Source organism: Magallana gigas, chromosome 2, assembly GCF_963853765.1.
Source record: "Magallana gigas chromosome 2, xbMagGiga1.1, whole genome shotgun sequence".
Lineage (NCBI taxonomy): Eukaryota > Metazoa > Mollusca > Bivalvia > Ostreida > Ostreidae > Magallana > Magallana gigas.
In genome coordinates, this window is record NC_088854.1 from 41,320,191 (window position 1) to 41,346,758 (window position 26,568).

The following is a 26,568-nucleotide window of genomic DNA, read 5'->3' on the forward strand; positions in this document are numbered from 1 at the left end:
GTTTCTTTCATTACTTTCTTGTTTGCTTTTTTGATACTTATAATTTGTTACACTGACGAGATAACAAGCGTATTGCGCAATTCAGATTTCAATATTTACATCTACCGAGTATTTCTTACTCTTTCTTACGGAAACATATATAGAAACATAGAAGGTAGCATCATTGCAGTAAATATTTTTTCCAATGTCGCCTGAATTTAACTTCATATTTTGCATGAATCACCAAAGAAAGCATTTTATTGTTTAATTATTATATACTATTACGACATACAAACCATGAATAACTTGGCATACTCCGGGAGGTTGGGTCAATAAGTTGTATCGAATATAGGCGGAGTTAAAAAGGGATCAAGACCCCCCCCCCCCCCTGAAAAATTCAAATTTATTTCAATTTATTTTATAAAATTACAAAAAATATGGCTCGGCCCCCCCCCCTTCAAATAACTCATAACCGTCGGACACCCCCCCCCCCCCCCCGGGAAAAATGTCTTTATCCGCGCATGAGAATAATACAAATGTTTAAAGGATACATTTGTTTTTAAATGGTTAGAAAACTAATATAAAGCTTAAGACTTCACCTTGAAAAAATCAAAGAAAAAACTGTGGTGTTTATGGGTTCGTTGAACTATGTTTGACGTCATTTATTTAATTAGAATAGCTCCATATGGTTGATCTAATAATTTTCAACAAATCCTCCGTTTTCTGTATCGAGTTTCAAACATATATCTAATATAATTTATAGACCAAAGAAAACTAAACAACTTCCCCCAACTTAGTAGAAATTTATAATAATAATTTATTATAAATTCTTAATTAGAAAAGTTTGGAAATAGACCTGTAAAGGTATACAAATACATGTACACTATTTGAATAAATTTAATAATGTAACTCCCTGAGGTATATCGACAGCATCAAAGTACACAGTTACAATTAATAACAGATAACCTAAGTCTTGTCTCCTTCGCTTTGAATCATATATTAGCATGCTTAAAAGTGGTGAATACTATTCTATCTCTCCCTTCAAATGCTCATTTTATACCATCAGGACTAGAAAAGTGGAATATAAATCGGTTTAATTTATGAATAGCAATGTATCTGTTGAAGATAGCATGTATTAAGTTAAAGGTGAGGTATTTATTTTTACTTAAAAAGGTTTGACTTTACAATGTATTCTTGGGTGCAAAACTATTTCTTTATACAGCTTTCTTTTCAATTTATCAATATCACGTTTTTCTCCCCTGTGTTCATCCAATTTTGGTATCCTATTTATTTTACCTGGTTAACCAGTCAAATCCAGTTTTTACCTTCTAAAAGGCTTGTTTCCGATAGATTACCTATTATTATTTGTTGTTATTAAAACATAAGCTATATATCTGCAGAATATAGAAATCTGAAGCTGTTATAATGAGTCATTCGAAGTGACAATTTAAAATTTTAATCAAAGATTCCTGATTAAGTGCGATAAATTCAGAAATTCAAATGATATTTGGATTAGCGTCTTATGTAAACGTACGTGTTCGTTCTCTCTCTCTCTCTCTCTCTCTCTCTCTCTCTCTCTCTCTCTCTCTCTCTCTCTCTCTCTCTCTCTCTCTCTCTCTCATTTCCCTAAGGCCACCACTCTCTCAGAGTAACCTGTGGATAATGAAAACAATAAAATGCAAGAGAATGGGACAAGTTTAAGTAAATTCGATGAATATATGCACCATTAGCCCCGAGGGAGTCTAATCTTTAGTCATGGACCTTTAATAAAATTTGAAGCAAAAGAAACTTTTTATTTCCTTTCCTCAAACCATGACAGGCACCAGTACCAGGATTTATCAAACATGTTGATTTTCCATCGGTGAATTCTCGCAGACTTGTTTGATATGAGTCCTTAGATACAGCTATTATTGCATCCTTGCAGCCAAATCTGATATCATCTATTCTTTATCAATGTTGATTCTTACGACATATTTTCTTTTCTCCCCCCCCCCCCTTTCCCTTCCTTTTCTGGTAAATATTGAATGTGTCAATCAATATTTGTAAACATTTTAAAATAAATTCATCTTTAAAATGAAATCAATCTAAACGTGTGATTAACGTGCATGCATATAAATTATCCTTTATCTTTAGCAAAGATAGTCTGATCAATGCAGGTAATATTTTTTAAAAAAATCAATAAAGTACTGTAAATTCGATGTTCGAATCTATAAGATAAGACAAAGGGAATGTAAAGTATCACTTTATCACACCTAAATACTAGTATTTTGAATAATATTAACGACCCACAATGATATGTAAATAGCGTTGGACTTGGGCGTGAAATGACCCTTATTGTTATGGCGCCCGGGTGGCCAGGTGATGCGTTCATGAACGCTGTATCTATCGGTTTTTGTGATAAATATTTTATCATTTCTGTATTTCAGAAAATGTGATATAGGGTTGCTTCTCGATGAATTATGTACATGCAATTATATTTGTTTCACACCGTACACCATTATTCTTTCACAAATAAAGGGGCTCAAGATCGAGGACTTATTCGGCGATGAATTATTCTAGAGTATTTGTTAACATGGTGTTACATTACTCTCCATATGCTATGTTTACCAATGCATGTTTTGACATGGTTTTCCCCAAACACCAATATTCTAGATCTCTTTTGATGCGCAATACGGTTTTGCCAATCGTAACAAATTATTGTTATCAGTAATTTTATTTTCATTATTTGTTTTATTTTTCAAACAAAATCGATATCGTATTTTCATTTACAAAATCAAATAACTTAAGATAGGCGGAAAGGGAATCGGATTATATTCGTATTTTCTAATTAGCCTCCGAGATCAATTGCTTTGTTTCCGACAGCCACAATATAATGCGCTAAACAGCGCCCAATGATATAAAAACTCTCAGACTATTGATTCGATAATGTGAAAAGTAGTTTAACACTGTGAAACGTTTTCACTTCACATCGTCTCTGGGTCTGCAACGTGCCGGGTCTGGCAACAAAATCACCCAAGAAGCTGTGACTTTACGATTCTCATTCCCACTAATGGTCGGCAAGAAGCATGCTGTTATAGAAAATGTCGTAATGGGGTTTTTTTTTCTCTGAAATCATTTTTTTAAAATTTAACTTACAATTACGTCATTATTCATAAATTTGCTAGATTTTTCCTCTTTTCTATGAATTAAAAGCTATGTCATTTTTTTTTATACCATACCTAATTTGTGCTTCAACACTTGCTCTGGAAGTTGCCGCATTACAACAATCGCGAATTTTGTAAGAAGCAGGAAGGTTAAACTACAAGCTGTCTAGCTATTACATGTTTTATTTCCGTGGTTAGAAGAAAACTGTTTTAGTTTAGATTTTTATAAAGAACACAACCTTATGTATAAGCTATGAACCATATCTTGACAGCTATTTTTTTTTTTGTAGAAGACCACACAATAAAATTGTAAAACGGCTCATTTTTATCGAGATTTCTAGTCGTTGGCCACCCTAGAAAAAAGCGTGTTAACCTGCTTACGTCTGCAGAAGGTGTTAGGCATACCTTACTTTCTAATTGTCTGCTATTGATAATGTACCAACGATCGCTTTAGCTTCGCTAGCTTCTTTTTTCGGACTATCATTAAGAAAATCTGTGATGCACAAAATGAGTTTCATGTGAGAAAATTCGTTGTTTCCGTATAATTAATTTGCGCAAGCAGATCGATAATCATGTCAAGCAGAAATAAGCTAACTTCGCTCCGCTCATAAATCTACCAACAACAAAAAAAAATCTTTTTTGCTGGTCTCTCGGAGCTTCTCTGCAAAGCGACAGACGCCATCGACATGCAAACGAGATTTATCGGCAATGGAACACGGGGATCCGATAGTTTTCTGTATCAAATCATTTTCAGTTGATATAAAAATCATGGGGTGTTGCAGCCATATTTATCTGTAATAGTCATCATTATCCACAAGGTTCTCTGTAAATACAACGTCACATTACTATTGGAAAGTATTCCTCTCCCGACAACTACATTGGGAGTTCTTTATAGCTCTAATGCAACCTTGCGCAATGCTTCCGTGCTGGTGGATCACCTATAGATCTTATGGTGGTAGTAGTTAAAACAAAATAAGTATCCCACTTCAAAGCAGAGACGAGACAACAAACAGCGTTTTGGTCTTTACACAAGACACACTCTGGAGTATTCTAAGCGATATAATCACCAATGTAAATTAAAGGACTTGCTTTGCAAAATGCACCATGGGCCTTTCAAATTTTCACAAAACTCGCGTACATCATCAAGAAAAAAAGCAATGTAATCAAGTTTGAAAGAATGATAGACGATTGTTATCGATTTCGAGGATACCACATTCTGCCTAAAGCAAGTTTGCATATCACCTTGTCCATTAACTTTTGCCCAACTGTTGTGGTTATTGCAAATGAATGATTCCGACCCAAGTAAACAGAGACAAATTCAATTCGTCCAAATCAACATTGAGTTATGTCTTTCTTGTTTACTAGGTACATGCATTTATATTTGTCTGCAGCATTTGTTGGCGCTCGAGAAGTTTTTGTAAAGCGGAAAGAGGTACGAAATTCATGAAATTAGTTGTTCCTCAGTAAACAACTGTGAAGAGATTTTAATCTGAGATCAAAGATCACAGAGAGGTGTGTAGTGTTTCAAACTCTTACTCATGAATAATGTTCGTGTCCTGCCTCTGATGTACATGTAAAATACTTCCCTAAGCTTTATATTCACACTACCTTGATACATTTTAAAGCGTTTTTACACTTAGATCAACAGGGAACACTTTGGTATAAACTTTTATATCTACGAATGAATTATTCTTTTATGTATTAAATTTGAATTGCTACGCATGTGCTTGCATTAAATTACAAGATTTTTTTTTATAAAGGATACGAATATACTGTTTCCTGTTTCAATATACGCCTCCTCTGTGTGGGCTTACACTGTACATAATTTTGTTAATTATTTCTTAAAATTTCCGTGTTAATCGTCGGTTTTGGGGTTTTTAATTTTTTTTTTTTGCTGCCTATAAGAAATACTTTGTTATTTTGGGCAAAGGGGGGGGGGGGGGGTGTTTATCTACGTGAAATTTCTTACTTACTTATCAAGTGTTTTAAAACGCGTTAATTGCTTTTCTCCTGGTGTTTAGTGGAGGAAACCCGAGCATTCAGAAGACAGGTGTACAGTCTTATTAAGTTTTCCCGCTGAGTAAACAGCAAAACTGTTTGAAAATAACAAACCACGTGCTTCATTTCAAGCTTCCAGGAATTGTTTGTACAAATACTATCACTCTTCATCAATTTTTTTTTTTCGATCTAGTTTATGAATTATAAAACTCGTTCTTATCTAAGAGTAGAAATGACGGGCAAAGTTTTTCGAACCGCAGAAGTTTACTTTGCATCTTTTCCCACGTGGTTAAGATATCAGAAGGATCATCCAAAATCAATTTCGTCAATTTTCCATTTAAATTCCATTAAGCCAAGCAAACCAGGAGGTTTTCTCCCGAAAACTTGGCGTGCAGAGCCCGAGTATAAAGTTTAAAAGCTATATGCACAGCATTTAGACAAGTGCATCCATTACAGCTCCAAGATGGCCTGTAATAGATGTACTCGAGCATGCAATGACTAAGTGACGAGCACATGAAAATTTAATGCTTTAATTGAAAAGTATCAATTTGTTAGCATCTCGATCACAGTTCTTATAAGACTTTGTCCCAATAATATTAGCGCTTATTGATCTTCTAGCATACTGGCATGGAACTTTCGTCTAACACTGGAGTAATGCTGGCAATCAACATATACAGGGTCCACAACCTTGCTTATTTAAGAAAATCATGAAATTTCCGAGGTATAACATGTATCGGCACAATAAGAATCGATACCACATTTACATATTAAGGTACTTTATTTTCCAATACGAGCTAGGTTTCCATACAATCTCGTGCATATGATAAATTGACAAATCATTATTGAATGCATGATCTGGTAACGTACAGTGCTTTTTATCAGCAACAAAAAAGGCCAGATTTGTCAAGATAAATCTAATACATTGACGATTTAATTAGCAGACGACATAGGCTTCCGTCTGATTAAAATGAATCTATCACAGACAGCAGATGCTAGATATTAATATCTGCGACAATCATCCGGAAATCAGTACCTCATCGCCAACAATCGTTCTGTCCGAGGGGAATTAGTATCCAATTGTTCGCACACACATTTTTTTTTATAAACTCACATTATAGAAATAAAATCACATTAAAATTGACATAGCTTCGATGACACTTTTTTAAACAGTAAGTAAAAGTTCGAACTACTTTATTTTATCTTCTCTCAAAAATAAACTCATTGTAGTGCTGCCAACGAGCCTCCTCCGTATCCATCCCTGCTTTCACCTCCCCGGCGTTGTTTGTGCCCGAGCCACAGGACCCGACCATTTTGAAACCCTCGTCGGCCAACATGTCAAAGGCTTGTTCCAGAAAATTGTGCTTCAAGAAAAAGCGGACAGTGTATCTGTCCGACTCACCTCGGTCTGGGTCGCGGCTTTCGTTCAGAGTATCCTTGAATACTTCGCGACAGATGGAAACCTTTCCACAAATAATGATACGACTCATTTTACGAAACTTGACGTCTGCTAATCCATCGCGACCAAATGCAAAAGTTCCTCTGTATCCGACCGTAATATAACCGGGTGTCTTCCCTTCCATACTGACGGGTGAAATGGAATTACTGTTAGATATAGGCGGAACTTTCGAATGTTGAAGTTGTCCAAGCTTAGGTGGGGACATAATTGCAGAATTCAACATCTTCACTAAGTTGGGGAGTTGATAATATTCGGCCTCTTGTTTGAGTCTTTCCTTTTCGTGAAAATTTTCCGGTAAAACAATTTTCTGGTTTCTGAGATAGTCAAGAACATATCTGAATAAGACCCCATCTCTGTCAATAAAGTATTTACCTTTCGAGTCCTTCGCAACTGTGACCTTGGAACTGCCATTGAATATCTGTCCCAGCAAGGACTCGCCTTCTCTTTTGACGGTGGCCAAAGCCGTTGTGTAGAACACACCACCGATATTTAACTCCAAAATATCTGGAAAGGACTCTGCCGAATCAGACATGATGTATATGTGCGGAGATGGACACTATTTCTTCATTGAATCAACGGAAATCAATTCTCCTTTGACCACTAACGGTCTCTTCGCAATCCCTGGGTTAGTATAATCGTGAAAAGGCCAAGAGAATAATTATAACCCTACACCATTGATTTCACCTCCAATTCTACTTAACGGTTCATTCAATATTAAGTTTCACACTCTTCACCTTTGATTTTTTTAACCGGAAACAAAACTACATGAACACAAAATTTTAAAGTCTGAATTTTCTTCCTTGATGTACGATACTTTGCACGTTAAAAGTCAACCTATAGTTGAGGTCTCAGCGAGATATCACATTCGTGGATGCTGTTGAATAAGCAGAAAGCATTCACATTTCAAATGTATTTTTGATACACCTCGACGCAATTATAGATATGTTAATACAGATTCTGGCGTATCCAAGACTACAGTTTTGACTAGGACGCCGTCCAATCAAATTAAAGTATTGATAGAGTAAGGTCCCTGCTTAAGTATCGATGGAGAATGTCAATCACTCACAAAATATAATGCATATTCACCGAAGATTCACTCCTTCTCATCCCGTTCACGGATTATTTTACTTCCACCAATCAATAAACATAGATTGTCCATCGATTTCAGCAACAGCAGCAAAATCAGCGAATGTTGTTACAGAGCACTCAGATAATCCCTATGTTTACACTTCCTACAGAACGTATGTTGAAATCTCAAGCAAACAGGGCTAAATATTTTCTAGACTCTCTCTCTCTCTCGCCCTCTCTCTGCAAAAAAATCTCACCAATCCACATGAAGTACGTTCACAAGGTCTTCCGTGTTCCTTCGGAGAGCCTCTTTCCTGTGCACAGATTGCTGAAATATTTCTTATTTCCGGCAGGGTTTATGAATTAAGAGGACACACAACAACATGCGATGGAGAAAAAACTTTGTTTTCTATCATAGGTATCATTTCTCCCTGCAAGTTATTATTCCCTGTGTGAGTGCGTGTTTACGTGTGCTCATCCGTCACGTGGTCAAGATAAAGGATAAGAATTTCTTCATGTTTTTTTTTAGCAAATCCGATCTTTCAAATATGATTAAGGAGCATATTTTTCATCTGTAAATAAAGATGTTCACTAGCTAAATCCTTGATCAATTGCATATGAAAAATTTTGCTGCACACGAGGTATTTAAGTTTAAGTTGATAGCTTGCAAATTTAGATAGCTTACATCTAATTTCGTATATGAGAAGCTTTAAGTGGACGCGACCGACTCTCAATACTAATGTCAAAGTGTGGGACATATTTTATACTTATACGTTTGTTGGATATTACTCTCTTTGTAAACCCATACTCTATCAGCGGGTGACGCTTTTCATCGGAGCCTTGTGAATGTCACAGCCATTTCATTTCGTTGGACAAATTAGCACACAGTATACGATCCTTTATTCCTGTAATGGAAAAAATCCTACATTATTTGATACATCTTTAACTTAACCTTGTGAACTTCTTTCATTTGGGTTATTAACCCTTACTGGTATACTTCAATATGAATTGTAAACCCCCTATTGATGAGCATGTATCTTTGATTTTAAAAAAAATCATAAAATTTAATATTTAAAGTCGTGCATGGCGATTGTTTTTGTTTTTTTTATTTTTTAGTGAAATCCGAATCTCTTTAATTCCTTATGAATGCTACTCTTAATGCTGATTTAACATTAATTTTATTTATGACAAAGAATTTAAATATTTCTGACCAAATGTACGAAATATTCAGTAAAACTGATGGTCTACTTTACATGTGAGCAAAACAGTCTTAAAAGGAATTTTAACAACATGTCGATTGATTGAGAAATATATGTCAGTCGATATCAGCAATATCTACATGCATGCAAGTCCTTTTTACAGTTTTATCTAGCTTCCTTAAAAACAATTGTCAGATCAAGCATTGTTCACGTACATATATATTTATGTTTTGTTGAAACTTTTATCAGACACAACAAGGAAACTGTATTAAATCTGTGATCATTTGTCACGTTCTAAAGAAATGATTTTTTTTGTCGTTGCTTTTAAGGCTTTTTTCGACATATGGACGCTGTGCAGATATTCAAGGATATAAAGATAAGCCACAAGGAAACAGATAAATAGATTATGACATAACTCGATAGTTGTTTGTGTTAAAAAGACATCAAGATGTCTACATGAGTATTCATACTTTTTCATCTGATATCACATAACAGCTAAAAATTTCAGAATATTTACCGTCTTGCGGAGTTTAAGTCGATGAACAGCTGGGTTTTTGAATTGTTTATCATTAAGATATAGATTAACCGATTGGGTTCAATATTAGCTTTAATCTGACGACAGAACACTTTTGCAATGAATGATAGTATTAATACTAACCAACTGAGTTGTACCTATACTTATCAATTCCTGCAAATGATAATTAAAAGTCTTATAATTCTGAGTTTTGAAGACAAAGCGAGGTTCAAATCATCCAAAGAAGTCTCGTATTTAAAAAATGACATCTGTCTTTTCTCAATTTCCACCATTCTTTTCATGTAGAAAGAGAGAAGCAGGAAAGCTACATGTACGAAGCAAATGCCATTCCTATTTACTGTTACACACGTACATTGCTGACCGATTTTCAAAACTGCTTTCAATGTCATTTGACCTAAGAAAATCTAAACGTTGCATATCTGTGAAAAACAATGATGGGCACGACTTCCTGGTTTCCTAGGTAAATTTGGTTCATTAGTAAATGTTATATTGGGAGGGGTGTGGATGTGGTTTTCTTCTATAAATGCTGACATAATCAGTGTCTAGAACCTTAATAGTTTTCTCTATCCAACTATAAGGGAGTGGGGGTGTCTGACGGTCATTTGTGTTTGCTAGGTGGGGGGGGGGGGGGGGGTCCTTGGCATATTTTTGGTAATTTTATAATGTAAATTTGAATTTATAGGGGGGTCTGTTTGGGACCCCCCCCCCCCAACCCCCTTCTAGATCCATATGGTACTCACTTTATGCATGATTCACACCAGTATAATTACCACATTGTGTCTTGCTCTGCAACTGCCCTCTCTCTGAATATACATGTTCTATTCAAAGGTAACCCGACTTCTAAAAGATGTGTGTGAATGCGTAGACCGAATTACCATCAAATTCCTTGCTTTCAAGTATTTATTATCGTAAAGCCTTTCCGTTTATATCAATTATATAAATTTGTACACCGGAGTTTGTGATTAAGGGGAAGCAAATGTGGGCTATTAGTCTTCCCAGGAATTATTTACAGCACAGGGCTAATTAACGAAAGGTATTTGTGTGCCTGTTTTACAGATTGCTTAAGCATTTTATGTTTATCTGGGGTCTCTTCTTCTAACTTTCTTCCTAGATGAAAAAATTATAGAAAAAGAACTCCAAAGGGAAAAAGCTTTATTTTGTTGTTATCGTGTCAAAGATTATTCTTTTAATTATATATTTAATCTTTCGTTGGTCGTAACATAAATAAAAAGTGGAAATAAGTAGCAAAACGTGACAGGAATGGTTCTCGTTCTTGCTTCCAATTGTTTCCATCTTGATATCCAATGTGAACGGTGTGTTTATGAATACCGCTAGAAGGAAAAAAAAAACAATCTCTAACGTCTGTGTGTACATTTGCTTCGACATGGCATTGTGTTTTCTTTTCACTGGTTAAGCAGAAAATAGTTTTAAGCAGTATAGCCATGGGGCGACCTCGCATCAATTGCATGACAAAAGTTCATCAGGAGGCAACTGAGGCGGCCCATCAATAAATGAGTTTGACAGATACAACTAGGATACAACTATTTAAAACAATACTAAATATTCATCATGGAGACTTCGATCGTGTAAAAGAATTCCCCGCAGGTCGATTACCATTTCTTTCATCTGCCATTTAATAGTCGAAAATGGAACAAAATGTGAATCTTCCTTTTTTTGTCTAAAACATTTGGCGAAACAATTTTTTCCCTCAATTTCATCGTGTCTCAAAATTAGGAAAAAATTAATCACTTAATTCCTCCACAAGTCTGCATTTTTCCTTATTCACACAGATTTGTTATCAGTTCACAGGTTTGTCTTAATGGGTTTTACGTCGAGAACAGAGCAGGAAATTTTACAATTAATTCTTAAGGTTTCGATGCTATTATTTGTACAAGTAAGAGTGAGAGATGCCTTTCTTCCACAGACATCATGGACACAGAGCCGAATAAAGCGCTTCTTTCCTCTTTTATTTTCTAAAGAACCTCCTTATATAGCCATGGGGAAATAGTTTTAAAGATTATGAATGCATTTAATTTTTCACCACAGACGAAGCCAATTTTAAATGGTAAGCACACTATCGGATAAGGCATACACCGGTAATTATTTTCCCTATATACACTGTAGAGGGAAAAAAATTCTTAAAAATCAGTTTGTATTTCTCATGACAAAATATTCGGAGGAAATGTTATTTGTTACCTATCTCATCAGCTAACACCATAAAAAGGGCAAGCGATACGGCATTTTCTCAAAATATCTAGCTCCAAACAGGTCTACCCTCAAAACCACATGTTTTCCGTTTGTATGTAAACAGACTGCACACTCCCCAGGAAGCTGCTGCATGTGCCCTGAAAAAAGTAGTCCCTGTGAAAAAAGATCATCATCTAACAAAATACATGAAATATTCTTCTCAGTGGTATAAAAAAATTTAAAACTGAGTCAAGGAAAATGTAAAAATGCACTCAAGAAAAAAAATAATTCTGAAGTAAATATGGAACTGCAATTGAGTTCTCTAAGTTCATTTTGATTGGTCGATTACCGGTGTGATACCTTGAAGCGAGACTGTAAACTTGGATATATCTGTGTGTTTGTTGCATTGAAGGGAAAATGACATGTGTACGTCGTATATTTTCGGCAATATTTCTAAATCTGGTTTTTTTTTTTGGTTTTTATGGGGAGTCTTTATCGGGGCAAAGAATATTGAGCGAATGTCATCGTATAAACAGTTGTAAAATCCGGCAACGTGGGAATTTTCGCGTTTACAGTATATATTACCTGTAAGATTCATTGAAGTCTCTGGATATTAGAATACTGTAAATTGCATTATTTCTTTTATAAAATGAATATCATGGTTTAAGTTTAACATGTAATTTCACAACAAGTAACAGGTAAGAATATTAGTATATTCAATTTGGTTTGAACACTATTAGAATACTCTACACCACTGCCTTAGCATTGATAAGTAAGGGCAATCGCATAGTATATGGATGAACATCTGGGTAGTGAAGTAATAACTGCATCATTTTGCGATGTTTTGCCCAGAATTCATTGGGATAGAACCAAACTACCCAACCGTATTGGATCAAGTTGTTCTCTTTATATATATATATATATATATATATATATATATATATATATATATATATCTGTTTATGTAACGCGTTCTAAATAGTTAATTTAGCTCATCTTATTCATATACTCTTAAAGTGTTTTGTATAATTTGGTAAACAGAATGAATCAACGGAGAATCAATTTTTTTTATCAATTACTTTTATCCTCCTGCAAAGTAAATATTTTGCTGCATGATTTATTAGAGTGTCACATTTCAGTTATTCTCTCTGAATGTGCCCTGTCATAATTGGATATTTTCAATATTAGAAACAAATTAGTCAGTCATCTTAGGTCAGTTTTCTTCAGGAGGCTGAACACGTTACGCAAAATTAAAATCAGATAAAGTCGACGTCCACTGTACGAAATACTATAAGGTAAAGTAAATAACACAATCTCGGCGGGGCATGTTATCTTATGTCATTATTCGTTATTTCCTTTCGTTTTTATATTGGTCCTCTGCCCTTCAGTGAGTAACCGTCTCGCGAGTCTAATGATCTTCAAATGTTGCTAATTTCTTTTTGCAATGATTTGCTAAAAATGGAAGAAGCGGAAACAATCTGATTTGGTTTCTTTGCAATTTGACATAGAGTCTCTATCTCTTTTGCAAATTGTTTGCCATTATCGACTCCGTTTTTTTCTTTGCTTTCTACGATCATTTGTTATATGAAAATCATCCTCTGTGATCTGTAACGCTTTGGTTTGGTATATGAGTACAAATTCTATTTCGCGGCGTAATTTACTTGCGCCTCTTTGCTGCAGGTTATTTGTAAGCACTACTTTGTTTTTGTCCGTATCCCTTTGCTTCATTTAAACAAAAACAAGTACTCTTTGATTAACCGTCACAAAGCTGTGTGCGTTAATTTACTAGGTTAATAAAAGAAAGGCTGTTTCGCTCTTACGGTGTCGATCGTCTTCATTGTCAAGGCTTTTTTTTAATGATTCTTCTGGAAAAGAAAACGCCTCGAAGGAGTAAAACTAGCGAAGTGCTTGTGATGAGCTTCTAAACTAAAAAGACCATTATATTGTAAAAGAAAAGTTTGGTGCACTAATAGGCTCAAGCACTGCAACATGAAAGCCAAAGCAAATTAAGTGAAAGTAATAAAGGATTAGAAGGTCGTATTAACACGAGTGCTACAACACAAGTAGACCTCATTAACTTCTAGTGCCGCCATTTACAGCGTGTTAACCCTCTAACAATTATGATTTTACAGTTTCTTTTTTCTGGTGATTCTTGCTATGAATGGAAGGACATACAGTTTCAGTTCAACAAAACATAGCAGCGTAGTCTCATACACTTTTTTTTTTCCCAAATTCATTTAACAAAATTAGAATGTTAATTACTACTTTTTTAAGATGATATGATTTATCCGAAGTTGAGACTCTTAGTTTGGTCTTATAATCTCTCTCGTTTGAACATAAAACAGGAAAGCGCATGCTAAATGAATAAAAACAACAAGTGTTGCATAGTGTTGCTCGCTAGTTTAAGCGAGCGAGCTTAGAGTACCACGTCACAGCATGGTCCTACTATTTATATAACCTGATCACGTGGCCCGAAATCTATTCGAGTGCGTATTAAAACCTGTAATTTTAAACATGCACTGTATATAATCTCGATTCGTTTATGTATCGGTATCAGTCACTAGTTCACAGTTAGCTGAGTACTGTAGTACTATAGTACTTTGCAAGTATCAGCATTAAAACGAGTCTTACAAAGTCTTAGTCCAAGATTTGGTTCCTGTGGTGTAATATCGTAAGAGTTGCTTGCTTCACCATTGTAATGGAGTACCATTCCTCATCTCCCATGACACATGTATATTCGTATTACTAGATGAACATTCTACCTATCTGTCAAAGTCAGAGCAGATTTATAACGTGTTATTATCAAACATACATCAATCGATTTCTCTCCGTCTAGTAATAGCGAAGCAACCAAAAACCAACTGCTTGTGTTGGACGAAAGAGTTATTTATTACCTTTTCTTATATCAAGACGGGGCATTCATCGTTTGCCTGTAAAACTTTTGCGATAAGCGGTTCAGCAACCGAGGTGGGGGTCCTTAATGCGTTTATGTAGATCTTGATCAGCATTAAGTTTGGCCATTTACTGAAATTGATATTTTTACCAAGCTATTATCTGTTGATCGATACCCCCGTTTCGGTGTGAGACTTCCATTTTTTCGCCTTTTCCATGTCCAAAAGGCACGAGTCAGTAATAAATACGCCTAAAACTCTTGCTTAAATCTGTATGGGTTCTTGTCGAAATTAGAAGATATTCTAAACACCATCTATATTGGTCTTCGCCAATAGACGAGCTCTCTTCATTCTATTAGCGTGTTTTTGGGGGTTTTTTTTTTCTTTGCTTTTCCATTAACTCAGAAAGGTAGACATTTGAGCGAACTTCATGAATTTTGGTCGGAAAGTTTATAATTTATGCAAGTAACATATTGTACAAGGAGTATGAACAATTCCAACAGTCTATAGCAATCCTTTGCATTCCTTACCATAAAACCGAAAAGTTTCCGTGAGAAAGATTTACGGATTCTAGAATCTGTCTGTATTAGACACCTACGAAGCTGTAAAACTTGGAACCCGGCCATTGTCCGATACCGTATTTCCTTGTTTAATGAACAAAAAATGTCAGGACTGTTGATAATCAACCGTTTTTTATTTTTTTTTAAATTTTACACCTTTCTGGCCAATAAAATTTTTGCAATCAATATTCACTGTACAGGGAAGAAAGTTTAATAGTTTTAGGACACAAATCTGCATTTAATGGTTTTTTTGATAACCCTATGCACTCCACCACCCCCCCCCCCCCCCAAAAAAAAAAATAAAACAAATTGGCGGTCAAAAGAACTTTTGGGAAAGTTAGATTCAGCTATAGTATAGGCAACAGAACTCTCGACAGCAGGCTGACCAAATCTACTCAAAAGAGTTGAAATGCAGTAACTGTCATAATTTTTCCATTGCCAAATGTACGATAAACTATTCAAGGTATGGCTATTTTCCAATCTTGCATCGAACTAGATCATGTTTTCCACTCAACAATAAATGATATTGTAATTACGAAAGGCTTACCCTGAACAATTTTAGATCAGCTAAATGAATGGATTGTTTGTATTTGCACGATAGCTTGGTCAAACAAGAATCCCCAAGGAGTGGATTGGGTCATGTGATCAAAGGATACAAACCAATTTTAGTGTTGATAAAAGCAATACAGTGTGTATGCTTTTCTCTCATGATTTTGATTAAGCAAAAAGCTTTGAAAATTTTTAAACATGGATTTAAAAGTATTCTTGAACTTGAAATCAATGATAAAACATATTAGATCCAGCAAAAGGTATTCCTACACCACGTGTAACATGCATGTATTTGACGTTATAGAACTATATGTACATGTATAACACTGAACATGACCGATTAGTTTTGAAGATACCCATGGTGTAATTAAAACATTTTTTTTTTATAAACTAACGACATCTTGTGTTATTTCGAATACAAACAGCCCCAGAAGACACCCTCCCTCCTCCCCCACCCCCGTCAACTATTTTTACAGCATTTCCGTTTTAGGTAAAAGCACACGTATTGCTATTTTTAAAAAAAATCGTTGTCTTTGCAATTGGTTTGTGTAAGGGGATTACGAAATTGGTCTGAGCACCATTCACAGCTGGGTCACATAATCTTAAGCCTTCTGAATTCCACCGACTGTTTCTTTACAACCTCGCAATCTTGCAACAAGGGATAGTAATGGACTCTCTCTCTCTCTCTCTCTCTCTCTCTCTCTCTCTCTCTCTCTCTCTCTCTCTCTCTCTCTCTCTCTCAATACAGAATTATTTAACAGTGCCACAAAACACGCGATCATATTTTGATAAAAATGATATAGGGGAACACTGTTTAAACAGATTGTTCTGTGAATTCTAGTAAGTCATGAAAATTGCAAATTGCGATGCAACAAGTTTGAGGACAATTTTGCATAGCATCGCCGAACAATGCACAATATTCAAAATTTAAATTAGAAACGCTCCAAGTGACATTTCGGTCCAATTTCCTCGCAACGTATTCTCAGCCTGAAGGAAAAACTTGTTCCGGGAGAAAGGAAAAAGTGCATGTGTTTGAGACATCTCCTCAGGGCCATTCAGAGCGTGCGCATGATATTTCTCCTGTATATGGCTTCCCGGCAAATGCCATTTAGACTTAAGCTAATCATTTATTTCAATCCATGCTGATCGATTTTTACTTGCGATACCAGAGATAGGCAGGGTTCGATTATTACGTAAATGTGCAATTATCCGGCCGCATACATCGTACGGAATCCAATGGAAACTGTGGGGGGAAGGTTTTAATTCCTTCATTAAAGGAAAGTGCCCGGATGTAAATTAAGCGCGCCGTGACAGGCAATGCGTTATCATAGCTTATTAAGACCTTTGGTTTAATTTTAATAAAACAAAAAGTAAATGGATTAAAAGAATAAAACAGGAAATGGAGTCGTAACCCAGACGTAGGATGGCAGGGAGCAAGTTGGTTCATCTCAGTTTATGTTTGATCATTGAATGTTTACCTTGCAGGTGCAATTAGAGACAGGAATTGGGACGGTTTCAATATAAAAAATGCATCAGCTATAGTACTTTTGTTCAATGACTAACGATTTTATTTTTAAAAATCATGAATTATTAAACATTGTCAGAGATATTTTTTGTTTATTTCTATAGCGTTGTTCATAAAGTATTTAACTATTTTTTTTTTTAATTTTAGGAAAATGGGCTCATGAATAAAAGAAAAAATATTAAGTTGTCGTTTATTTTGTTGAGCTTACAAAATGACCTTTCAGTCACAGTATAAAGCACCATAGGTTTGACGTAGAGTTGCTCAAACATTCTCATAGACATGTAAGTACCAAGTCTTGTGCGATTTTGTTTTGTACTCTACGTAAAGCGAACCGTGTACTTGTATGTAGTGTACTATGTTGCATTTTGCAACAAAGTCTTCTTTCTATTAAGTCTGTTTTTTGCAAACATTAAAAAAGTATCAAACTTTAAAGTTTTTTAACTTGCGTTTATGCTGCTGTTGATGTCTTTTGATTTATGTTTACAATCCAATTAAAGTTAGATCTTTGATCCGCTCCAAATAGATCGCTACACAAACTATTTGGAGCGGATCAATTAAAGATCTAATTTTAATAAGATTGAGATGTTAATAATATCAAACATTACATCCTAATATAGAATTAACCAGTGGATCTGTGCAAACACACTTTTGTTTCATTCATATTTTTTATGAAATATGATTATGTAGAAAAAATAACCTGTATTAATATCGATAAAGCAGCTATATAGATATGATCATTTAGTCAAGGACGGTTTAACGCCTTACTAAATATCTGCATATCAAAATTCATCAAAATTAATATCGTTGATTGGGACAAACTTTTCCATTAACGATGGATTTTGAGTCATTAAAAAAGTTCGATTGGAGTTATTTTTTATGTATTCAAGGCAAAACGGGCAATTCCCCTTTGTCCCAATGCATTAGATTAGACAGATTTTGCCCCAGAGAAAACTGCCACTCATCAACGACTTAAGGAGAATATATTGATTGATTGATCAGTTGTTTAACGTCTCTTCGATAATCTTCCTCGGTTACCAAATGCAAACGTTCTCCTACCTCTAAACTGCATGCATTGGTACAACGCTTTGTGTATATAATGTGGCTGCACTGTGTTCCTACGGATGTATTAATTGATTGATAGACGCATGCTTGTCATGGATGGAGTCTAATACCTTGCAATACAAAGTGTGCCACTGTTCTGTTGACTTTGAGTATGTCCTCTCGATCTGATGGCGACGGTTGCCGGTCACGACGATAATGATTACGATCTAATGAATGGGTTTCTATGAAATCTTTATATTTATATCAACTTATCCTATTTGGTTTAATTATTGACCCCCCCCCCCCTCCACCCCCCACCCCCCCCCCAAAAAAAAAGAAAGAAAAGAAACAAAAAACATCCCTAAAACTCGCACACAAACAAAACACCCACAACAAATGCAACCTTGCTAAATGTACACTTGAAGGTGACCTTGAGGTTGAGGTTGATTAAGAAGGGAGGTTTCATTAAAAGATACATGACTGCAAATTAATTGAGATCGCTTTTTTCCTTCAAAGTCTTTGGCATGAAGTGCGTCAGACGTCAGCAATCGCCATTTTATGTTTGATTTTTATTCTACACACGTGTCTGAGAGCAATCAGTGGTTTTTATGGAAGAGAGCGGCGGGTACCAGATGAAGAAAAATGCTCTTAATTAGCATCTTGTCAGCTCAGAATTGTCATCCTCAGCTAATTGACGTCAGCGGTGTATATCTTGGGGAAAATTGGACACGAAATAATTAACCGGACACGGGGTAAGGGACGTGGAGCCTCGACATGGCAATTTAAGATGAGAGCATGGATCGGGCGGGGAGGACAATAGGTGAATCCTTGCAGCGGAGGGTCGTCAAAGAAAGCTGCGGACAGCCTAGTTCGGTATCTCTGATCTGATCAGGAAATCAATGGGACTTTGTTCGAGGCTGGCTGAGGATATTGAACAGCTCTCATTGAAATGATCTGTACTTTAAAAAGTTATGATTAATGTTGTCTTCGAACACTGATTGTTAATTGTCAGTTTTTGGAATTTATTAATTTTTTTTATCTCGATCTCGGCTGCTGCATTAATGAATTGAAACTCTCGAATTACATGCAATTAACTTAAATTGGATTAACCTTTCACTTTTTTAGAGGTTTTATTTATCCCAATCTGTCAAACCTTAAATTCATTTTTGGTAATTCGATTCGTTAACTGTTCTTTAATTAGACTACGTCCTATGTTAAAGATGCATGAAAAGAAAGCCCCTTCCAATTTTTAAAATCCGTATTTTTTTTATTACTTTTTAATTAGGATTGCATGCATACATTTACTATGATACGGTATGTTGAGTGTGAATTTTAAAGGCACCCCCCCCCCCAAAAAAAAAAAAATTAAAAAAGAAACACAAAAAGAAAAACTATAAAACACAAAACAGTTTTGTGTTTTATAACTAAATAATTGATTTTAATTAAAAATACTTTCCATACTAGCACGTATCTATAGGCTTAATAAATATTTCTGAGAGAAAAAACACCCAATGTACTGTCCTTCCTGACATATTATTTTTCAAATAATGTCTGCAATATGACTACTTTCCCTAGCTTTTTAATATTATATGAAACACCCCTTCTCACGTAATCTTGGCGATAAGCGGCGAATTAATTGACCACGACTCGGCATATAATTGGCCACATCTATAACAGTCACAAATTAATAAATCATTAGACAGAAAGTAGTGCGATAAGGTTAGATATGTTATTCATCTCTATTTAGGGTGTGTTGCAATGCATACCTCTTCCATGAAGCTTTATCTACAATTATTATTCAGAAATAGTTACTCTTAAACGTCCAAAAGAATCCTAAAAAATGAATTATTCATATTGAGTAGAAACCAAATATAACTTAAGTATGGTTCTTTGCGTAAACAATAGAATAAACAGGCTATATAGTTGGTTGTAATCATGTCTTTCCTAGAAAACTATCAATGATATAGCTGATCGCTTGAGTCGCGAAGGAAATTGGCACTCTAAATGATTCTCCATATCTGCCACATTCTTGCTTTACTCGAAAAAAAAAACCCTTAAAACAAAACAAAACACGCTGATGGGTCCGAAATTTCATAATTATGTCTTATCATATTTGATAATCAGAATTTCATTTTCTTCGAAAGTTGGATTTTTCTGTTTGATTATTAAGTGAATTCAAAGTTTCAATATTGGTGTTGCATATAACATTGTATACATGTACGTATGACCTATGCCTCGACCGTAGCGCACTATGTTTTGCAGTTGATGCGAAAGGTACATGCTGTGCAGTATACAAGACTATAATCATCGGGTCCGAGGCATATTTGTACCCCCCCCCCCCCCCCCCCCAGATCCGCGCATGCTCTCCGATTTTTTTTCTGTCGTTTTCTCTCCTTCTCGCCTTTGAATATAGAGGGCTAGAGAGTAGAGAGATACATTATTACAGCTAGTAGATTAATTGAACGTGTATGAAAGAATTTAGGGGAAAATACTGACCAATAAAGAGAACGCGTACGTACATTGTCATTTTAATTTGGAAAAAAAATATATCATATAATAATTTATATAAAAAATTAAGCATTAGTCATGTAATGCTCCATTCACTAGCGCTGACTTGGGTATAATTTTTATGAGATGACGTTAAATAATTCCTCCAATGAATGTGTGGCACAACTTACGAAATTGATGTGAAATATTTAAGCTCGAGCTACTATACATATCGACTATTCTCCTAACGAGTTATCTAATTTCATTATCCGGAAGTGAGACTAAAAAATGAAAACAGTCAGCAAAATGAAAGTGTAAGCCTAAAAAGGGATTAAACGATGTTAACGGGGCGTTTTGTTCATGATATCGTGTTCTGAATTTAAAGGTATCGAAAAATTTAAATACATCTAGATACATTAAGATTGGTTATGTAGAGTACGTGGACTTGTCGTGGACAAATCGTATTCAAACTGCTAACGTGTGATCAGAATTGTTACCCCATCATTTAAAAGTTTACGTTTATAGCTTAATCATTTTTTTAGTGTCAGTTTTCTTTTAAAAGATAGTTTTGTGGATTTCAGATTTTAGATTGGTCCATATCGCCATGTCTTGCTTTTATTTGGTAAACGCCCATTCTGCCATTGCCAAGAAAACCATTTCCAAAGAGTTTGATTATTTGATTTGGCTAGCATTCATAATTTATACGTTTGATGTACTCCGACCACATTTTTCGTAGTGGATAGGTAGGTAACCCCCCCCCCTTTTTGATTTGTTGCACATTGATAATCTGATAACCAAACTATATTTCTATACTAACTCAGAGAACTAAACAAATTCAATATTTGTTGATTCAAATTAATTTAAATGTGCTTTTGATATGACATGGAAAATCAATTAAAAATAAATTAAATTAAAAAAAGATGTAAAAAAAATTGAGTAGGGACAATTTTGATGTGTCGGTCGGAGTATATCAAACAATCATTTTTATTTTTGTTTGGCTTTAGGTGTACGATAAAGTACAATTACTTTGTGTGTAATGTATTTTTTTTTAAAAGAATTGTAATTTATCAAGTCAGAATTTGTAATTTAACTTGATTTTGCATTTATTTTATTTTGTTGTATAAATTAAAAATATTCAAAACTGATGCAACTTTGAATACTTCTCTTAAAAATGTAATGTAACACTACTGTCATTGGAAAATTAAGATACAGAGAACATGCAGAATTACTAAAAAGTGACAGTCTTGTTTTAATGGTTTGATGGTTGGAGGTCCATAAGAAAAAATGATACTAAATTTAAATTTTATTATCTTTATAACATAAAGATAAGTTAAATTATCTTCTGTTAAAAAAATGTAAGGCTAAACATAAAAAGTTGATTTTCATTTGCGATCTCCTTGTTTATAGGTCTGGAGTCAGTTATTGATTGAAACTACAATGTATCACAGATGCTTGAGGATAGGACCCCCCCCCCCCCCCCCCCCCCCCCCGGAGCTGGGTCCTATTCTCAAGCACCAGTGTGCAATGTATAAGAGTAAAGTTAATTATACATGCACCTTGCTTATGTAATATACCTGTTGCAATTTACTTCATTTTGACATAAAGAAAATATAATATAAAAAGAAATATTACGGTAATGCACATGCAAAGAAAATGGAAGGTGTTACTAATTTTTTTTTACCTCAGTTTTTGCTACAGTTACAGGGGCATTGTCTTGATAATAGCATAAATATTTCAAACTTTAGTATCGTTATTTATGTTTCTTTGCTAAACTACATGTAGGTACAGGTATTTCTAACAGTCAATCAAATTTTGGGTAGCATGCAAGATTTCCTGCTCAGATTTATTTGTATTCAAATCTAGGCTTATGCCATTGTTTCGTTACTTATAAATGGTATATTGTTGGCTAATATGTTAATTGTTCAAATACTAAAATGAAAAATACCAGGTAATTAAATTTTGATGTATGTGTTCATAATGCAATCAGAGCTTGGGGAAAAAAAATGTATTTTGAAGTTTTAATTTCCTATTTTTTACAATCTTTATTTTATTGATTCGATGATAAATTAAAAAAATTTAAAAAAAACAACTTTCTGTTATTTTCAGATGGCTTAAGTAAAAAAAGTTTGCAGATTTTTGACATTTGATTGCCCAGCCTCTGCAAATATCTGCTATGAGATTCAACAATAAAGAATTGGCCTACTTGGCTCACCATGGGACATTTGACAAACAGGGGTCCTTATTAATGAAAGACAAAACAGATGGATTATTTAAGAAAGGAGAAGGTACAATGTATTTATTTTTACTACAATGATGATCCACAGTTTTTAAACAATAAATCTTCTATTCTTGTAACAAATTGTATAGCTCAACTGATGTGTGTGATTCATAATACTGATGATGGAGAAGTAGTAAAATATTCTCTCATATTTTTTTATGAACTAATTCCGCAGAGAAATGTAAAATTCATTGATTTTTGTCAGTTACTGAATTTATAAATCTAATATATATGTGCCTTGAGTACAGTAAAACACTGTTATAGCGAACACGCTTATAATGAATTGACGCTTACAGCGAAGTGAATTTCAATCCCCAAGTCTCTATTTCATGTTGTGAACTTGACGGATATAACGAATTACGCTTTTAACGAAGTTAAATTGGCCGTCCCTGAGACTTCGTTATAAGCATGTTTTACTGTATATTGCAATAAGTAGTGATTTTTTTTTTCTTTTTATATGGCTCTGCAAATTTGTTGAATAGAATATTAATACTTTTTGACATTCATACAATCTTGGTTATACTCTGCATACAGAGGAAATGTATTTTTCTGCAATAACCTTCAAAGCCAGTACCAACCTCCAAGGAAAGCATTTTACCATTTATATTTACAACTCTATCTGAATCTACGTACCGGTACATGAATCTTTACATATCAGAGTGAGCAAAAGTACCGGTACCATATATTATTTTTATAACTTATCTATAGAAGATGAATAAGAAATATGTTGAAAAATACTGGTACTCAATAAATGTAAATATAGCACTTTAATGCATATTATGATTACAAAGTAATGTCAATGTAAATTGTTGTCAAAATAAGTAAACTTATATACAGTCAAACAAGGTTATAGCAAAAAGTCTTATAATGAATCAATGCTTACAGTAAAATCAGTTTAATTTCCCTTGGCTCTGGTTTATTGTGATAAAATATGTTATGAACTTATCTGGTTTAATGAAATTACATTTATAATGAATCAACATTGGTTGTCCTTTGCACTTTGCTATGCGGGGTAAGTGTGTTTTACTCTAGGTGTATTGACGTAGACTGTTATATGCTTTTCTTTTCAGAGTATCAAAAGCGTTATCTACGCCTGAAGGGTAACCTGTTGTTTTATTTCAAAGACAAAGACAAGTCAGTGGTAAGTATTTACATGTAGTCACCAATACATGTAGTCACCAATGCATGTAGTCACCAATACATGTAGTCACCAATGCATGTAGTCACCAATACATGTAGTCACCAATGCATGTAGTCACCAATGCATGTAGTCACCAATGCATGTAGTCACCAATGCATGTAGTCACCAATACATGTAGTCACCAATGCATGTAGTCACCAATGCATGTAGTCACCAATACATGTAGTCACCAATGCATGTAGTCACCAATGCATGTAGTCACCAATGCATGTAGTCACCAATGCATGCAGTCACCAATGCATGCAGTCACCAATGCATGTAGTCACCAATGCATGTAGTCACCAATGCATGTAGTCACCAATGCATGTAGTCACCAATGCATGTAGTCACCAATGCATGTAGTCACCAATGCATGTAGTCACCAATGCATGTAGTCACCAATACAATACATGTAGTCACTTCATGTACCGTATACTAGTCACCAATACATGTAGTCACCAATACATGTAGTCACCAATATCTGTAGTCACTACATGTAGTCACCAATACATGTATTCACCAATACATGTAGTCACCAATACAGAATTATGAACCCCTAATGTCACTTTTATGGCATTGATTGCATGAAAGAAAATTGGTTCAGGTCAAAGTCTTGTAAGATTGGGAAACAATCAGTTAGAAACAGTGAAAGTCAAGGAAAATTAGGATATTGAATGGTCAGATTTGGATTCTTACGTATTCATATAGAGATAGCTTTTACTTGTAATTAATACAGATATGTCGACATACATGGAGAATGTGAATTGATGTTAATTAAATTACCAATTCCTTATTTTCTGTGATAGAATTAAGTTTCCATTGTCTTGCAGATAACAAACAAATGAATTTGTTATTATATAACTTTCTGTTGAAAAAGTTTTATTTAGTCAAAATTATCATTTGGAATCCAAATGTAGTTTTGCACACCAGGAAATGCAATTTAATTTCATTATGAATCTGTTGATCCCCGAGAGATTATAATTTTCCTGTTTGATTTATTTTTATAAAATTTTTCAATATTTAATCTGCTCGTATCTGGATAACATTTACAGATCAGTTACAATTTTTGTGATATTCATTGATACTATCAGTAATTACGGTAAAAGTGCAAAGTAATTGTACAGAACACTTATGTTTTTATTAATTTCACATATGAGGTTATGTTTCTGATTGACTGATTTGCTGTTAATGTGTTATGCAATTCGTTGATGGTGGGATTAAGAGTAATCAGCTGATATTCATGCATATTATCTGCTTTGTGTAATAAGGTTAGTTTTTACATTTCATAATTTCATAATTTGTCAGGTCTCGCATTCAATCAATTAATCACACCGGTTGTTGTATTGTAGATGTATTGCTGAAATTATTGAAATCTCCGTAGATCATTTTATGCCCATCAATTTGTAAAATAAACTAACTTGAAAAGAAGCATTTATTGATTATGATGTCCTACTTTTCACCACTTAGATTAATCTTTCTTGTAACGTTTGACCTAAAATTTCATCCATGATCAATTCATACCGGTAATTGAAAAACTGTTTTCTTCTTTATGTGTTAGGTTTTGTCACACCCCCCCCCCTCCCTTTTTTTTTTTACTCAATTTTAATAGTTGCTTAACGATCTCTGATCCTCAGCAATGTTATATAACTCTAAATTATCTGCAATTTTTTTATTCGTACCATATATCTGCCTTTTATATAGACAAATTCAATTTAATAGTCTTGAAGTGTCAATATTAAGCAAAGCCATGCAACAAACTGATTGGCTTAATGGCTCCACGGAGACCTACTACCTAGAGGTAAAGGGGTTTGAGCTATCAATGCTCTGGTACAACCATTTTTTTTCTAATTTGATTTCAACTTGCATACGTTATTTATACAATTATATTCATCGTGGCCAAAATTTCGATACTTTTTTAAAATGCATGGATACCTTCACAAAATTCCTTTTTATTTTATTTCATTTATAAAGTAGAGGATAAGTACGGTAACATTTTTGTGATAAAAAAAAAAACTACTTTGAGACTGAGGATTTTAGAACCTTAAGTTTTTTTTTTTAAATTTGGTTCTTATTTTGGCTGTCAAGTATTTTATGAAGCAGAAACTGCACTTAGTGCACTGATTCCTTTCTTGTGATTAACAGACAAGTGAGCCACCCCTGGGAGTCCTGGTCATTGAGAGGTGTACTGTGGAGCTAGATCTGGAGGCAGTGGACTTTGGATTTCTGATAGGTATTTGCTATATATGTACTGTATATTTCTAATGAAACACAAGGAATAAATATTTATATAGAACAGCAACAGAGCTCCCTTTACAGGTTTTAAAATCTGTCTTTTATTTTTCTGACAGCTGTGAACTATATATTATGACAATGTACCGTATAACAAAAGCTTGCAATTTTAGTAACAAAATGGGGGAATCACTGAATTTAATTATAACTCATGTAAAATCAGGAATTGTGATTAGCTTTTGATTCCAAACAAGGTGACATTT

General features: G+C 34.5%; 2 protein-coding genes across 9 annotated transcripts in view; one reads left to right on the forward strand and one right to left on the reverse strand.

Annotated features, from left to right (window-relative positions):
* Window positions 1-5,879: 5,879 nt before the first annotated feature.
* On the reverse strand, window positions 5,880-8,039 carry LOC105321546 (BTB/POZ domain-containing protein KCTD12). The gene has a single exon (XM_011419864.4). It carries the CDS (start codon window positions 7,106-7,108, stop codon window positions 6,317-6,319), a length of 792 nt encoding a protein of 263 aa, XP_011418166.1. The 5' UTR covers window positions 7,109-8,039; the 3' UTR covers window positions 5,880-6,316.
* A 12,840-nt stretch (window positions 8,040-20,879) lies between these two features.
* LOC105321544 (inositol polyphosphate-4-phosphatase type I A) overlaps window positions 20,880-26,568 on the forward strand; it is a 32,580-nt gene continuing 26,891 nt past the window's right edge. For 6 of the 8 annotated variants that reach the window (XM_066076657.1, XM_066076654.1, XM_066076658.1 and 3 more), the window contains exons 1-4: window positions 20,880-21,003; window positions 22,725-22,903; window positions 23,967-24,037; window positions 26,219-26,306. In XM_066076657.1, the coding sequence (XP_065932729.1) occupies window positions 22,792-22,903; window positions 23,967-24,037; window positions 26,219-26,306 (271 nt within the window). In that variant the 5' untranslated portion in view covers window positions 20,880-21,003; window positions 22,725-22,791. Of the gene's footprint in view, window positions 21,004-21,235; window positions 21,362-22,724; window positions 22,904-23,966; window positions 24,038-26,218; window positions 26,307-26,568 lie in introns of those variants that run through there. The other 2 variants (XM_066076656.1, XM_066076655.1) reach the window with 2 other exon arrangements.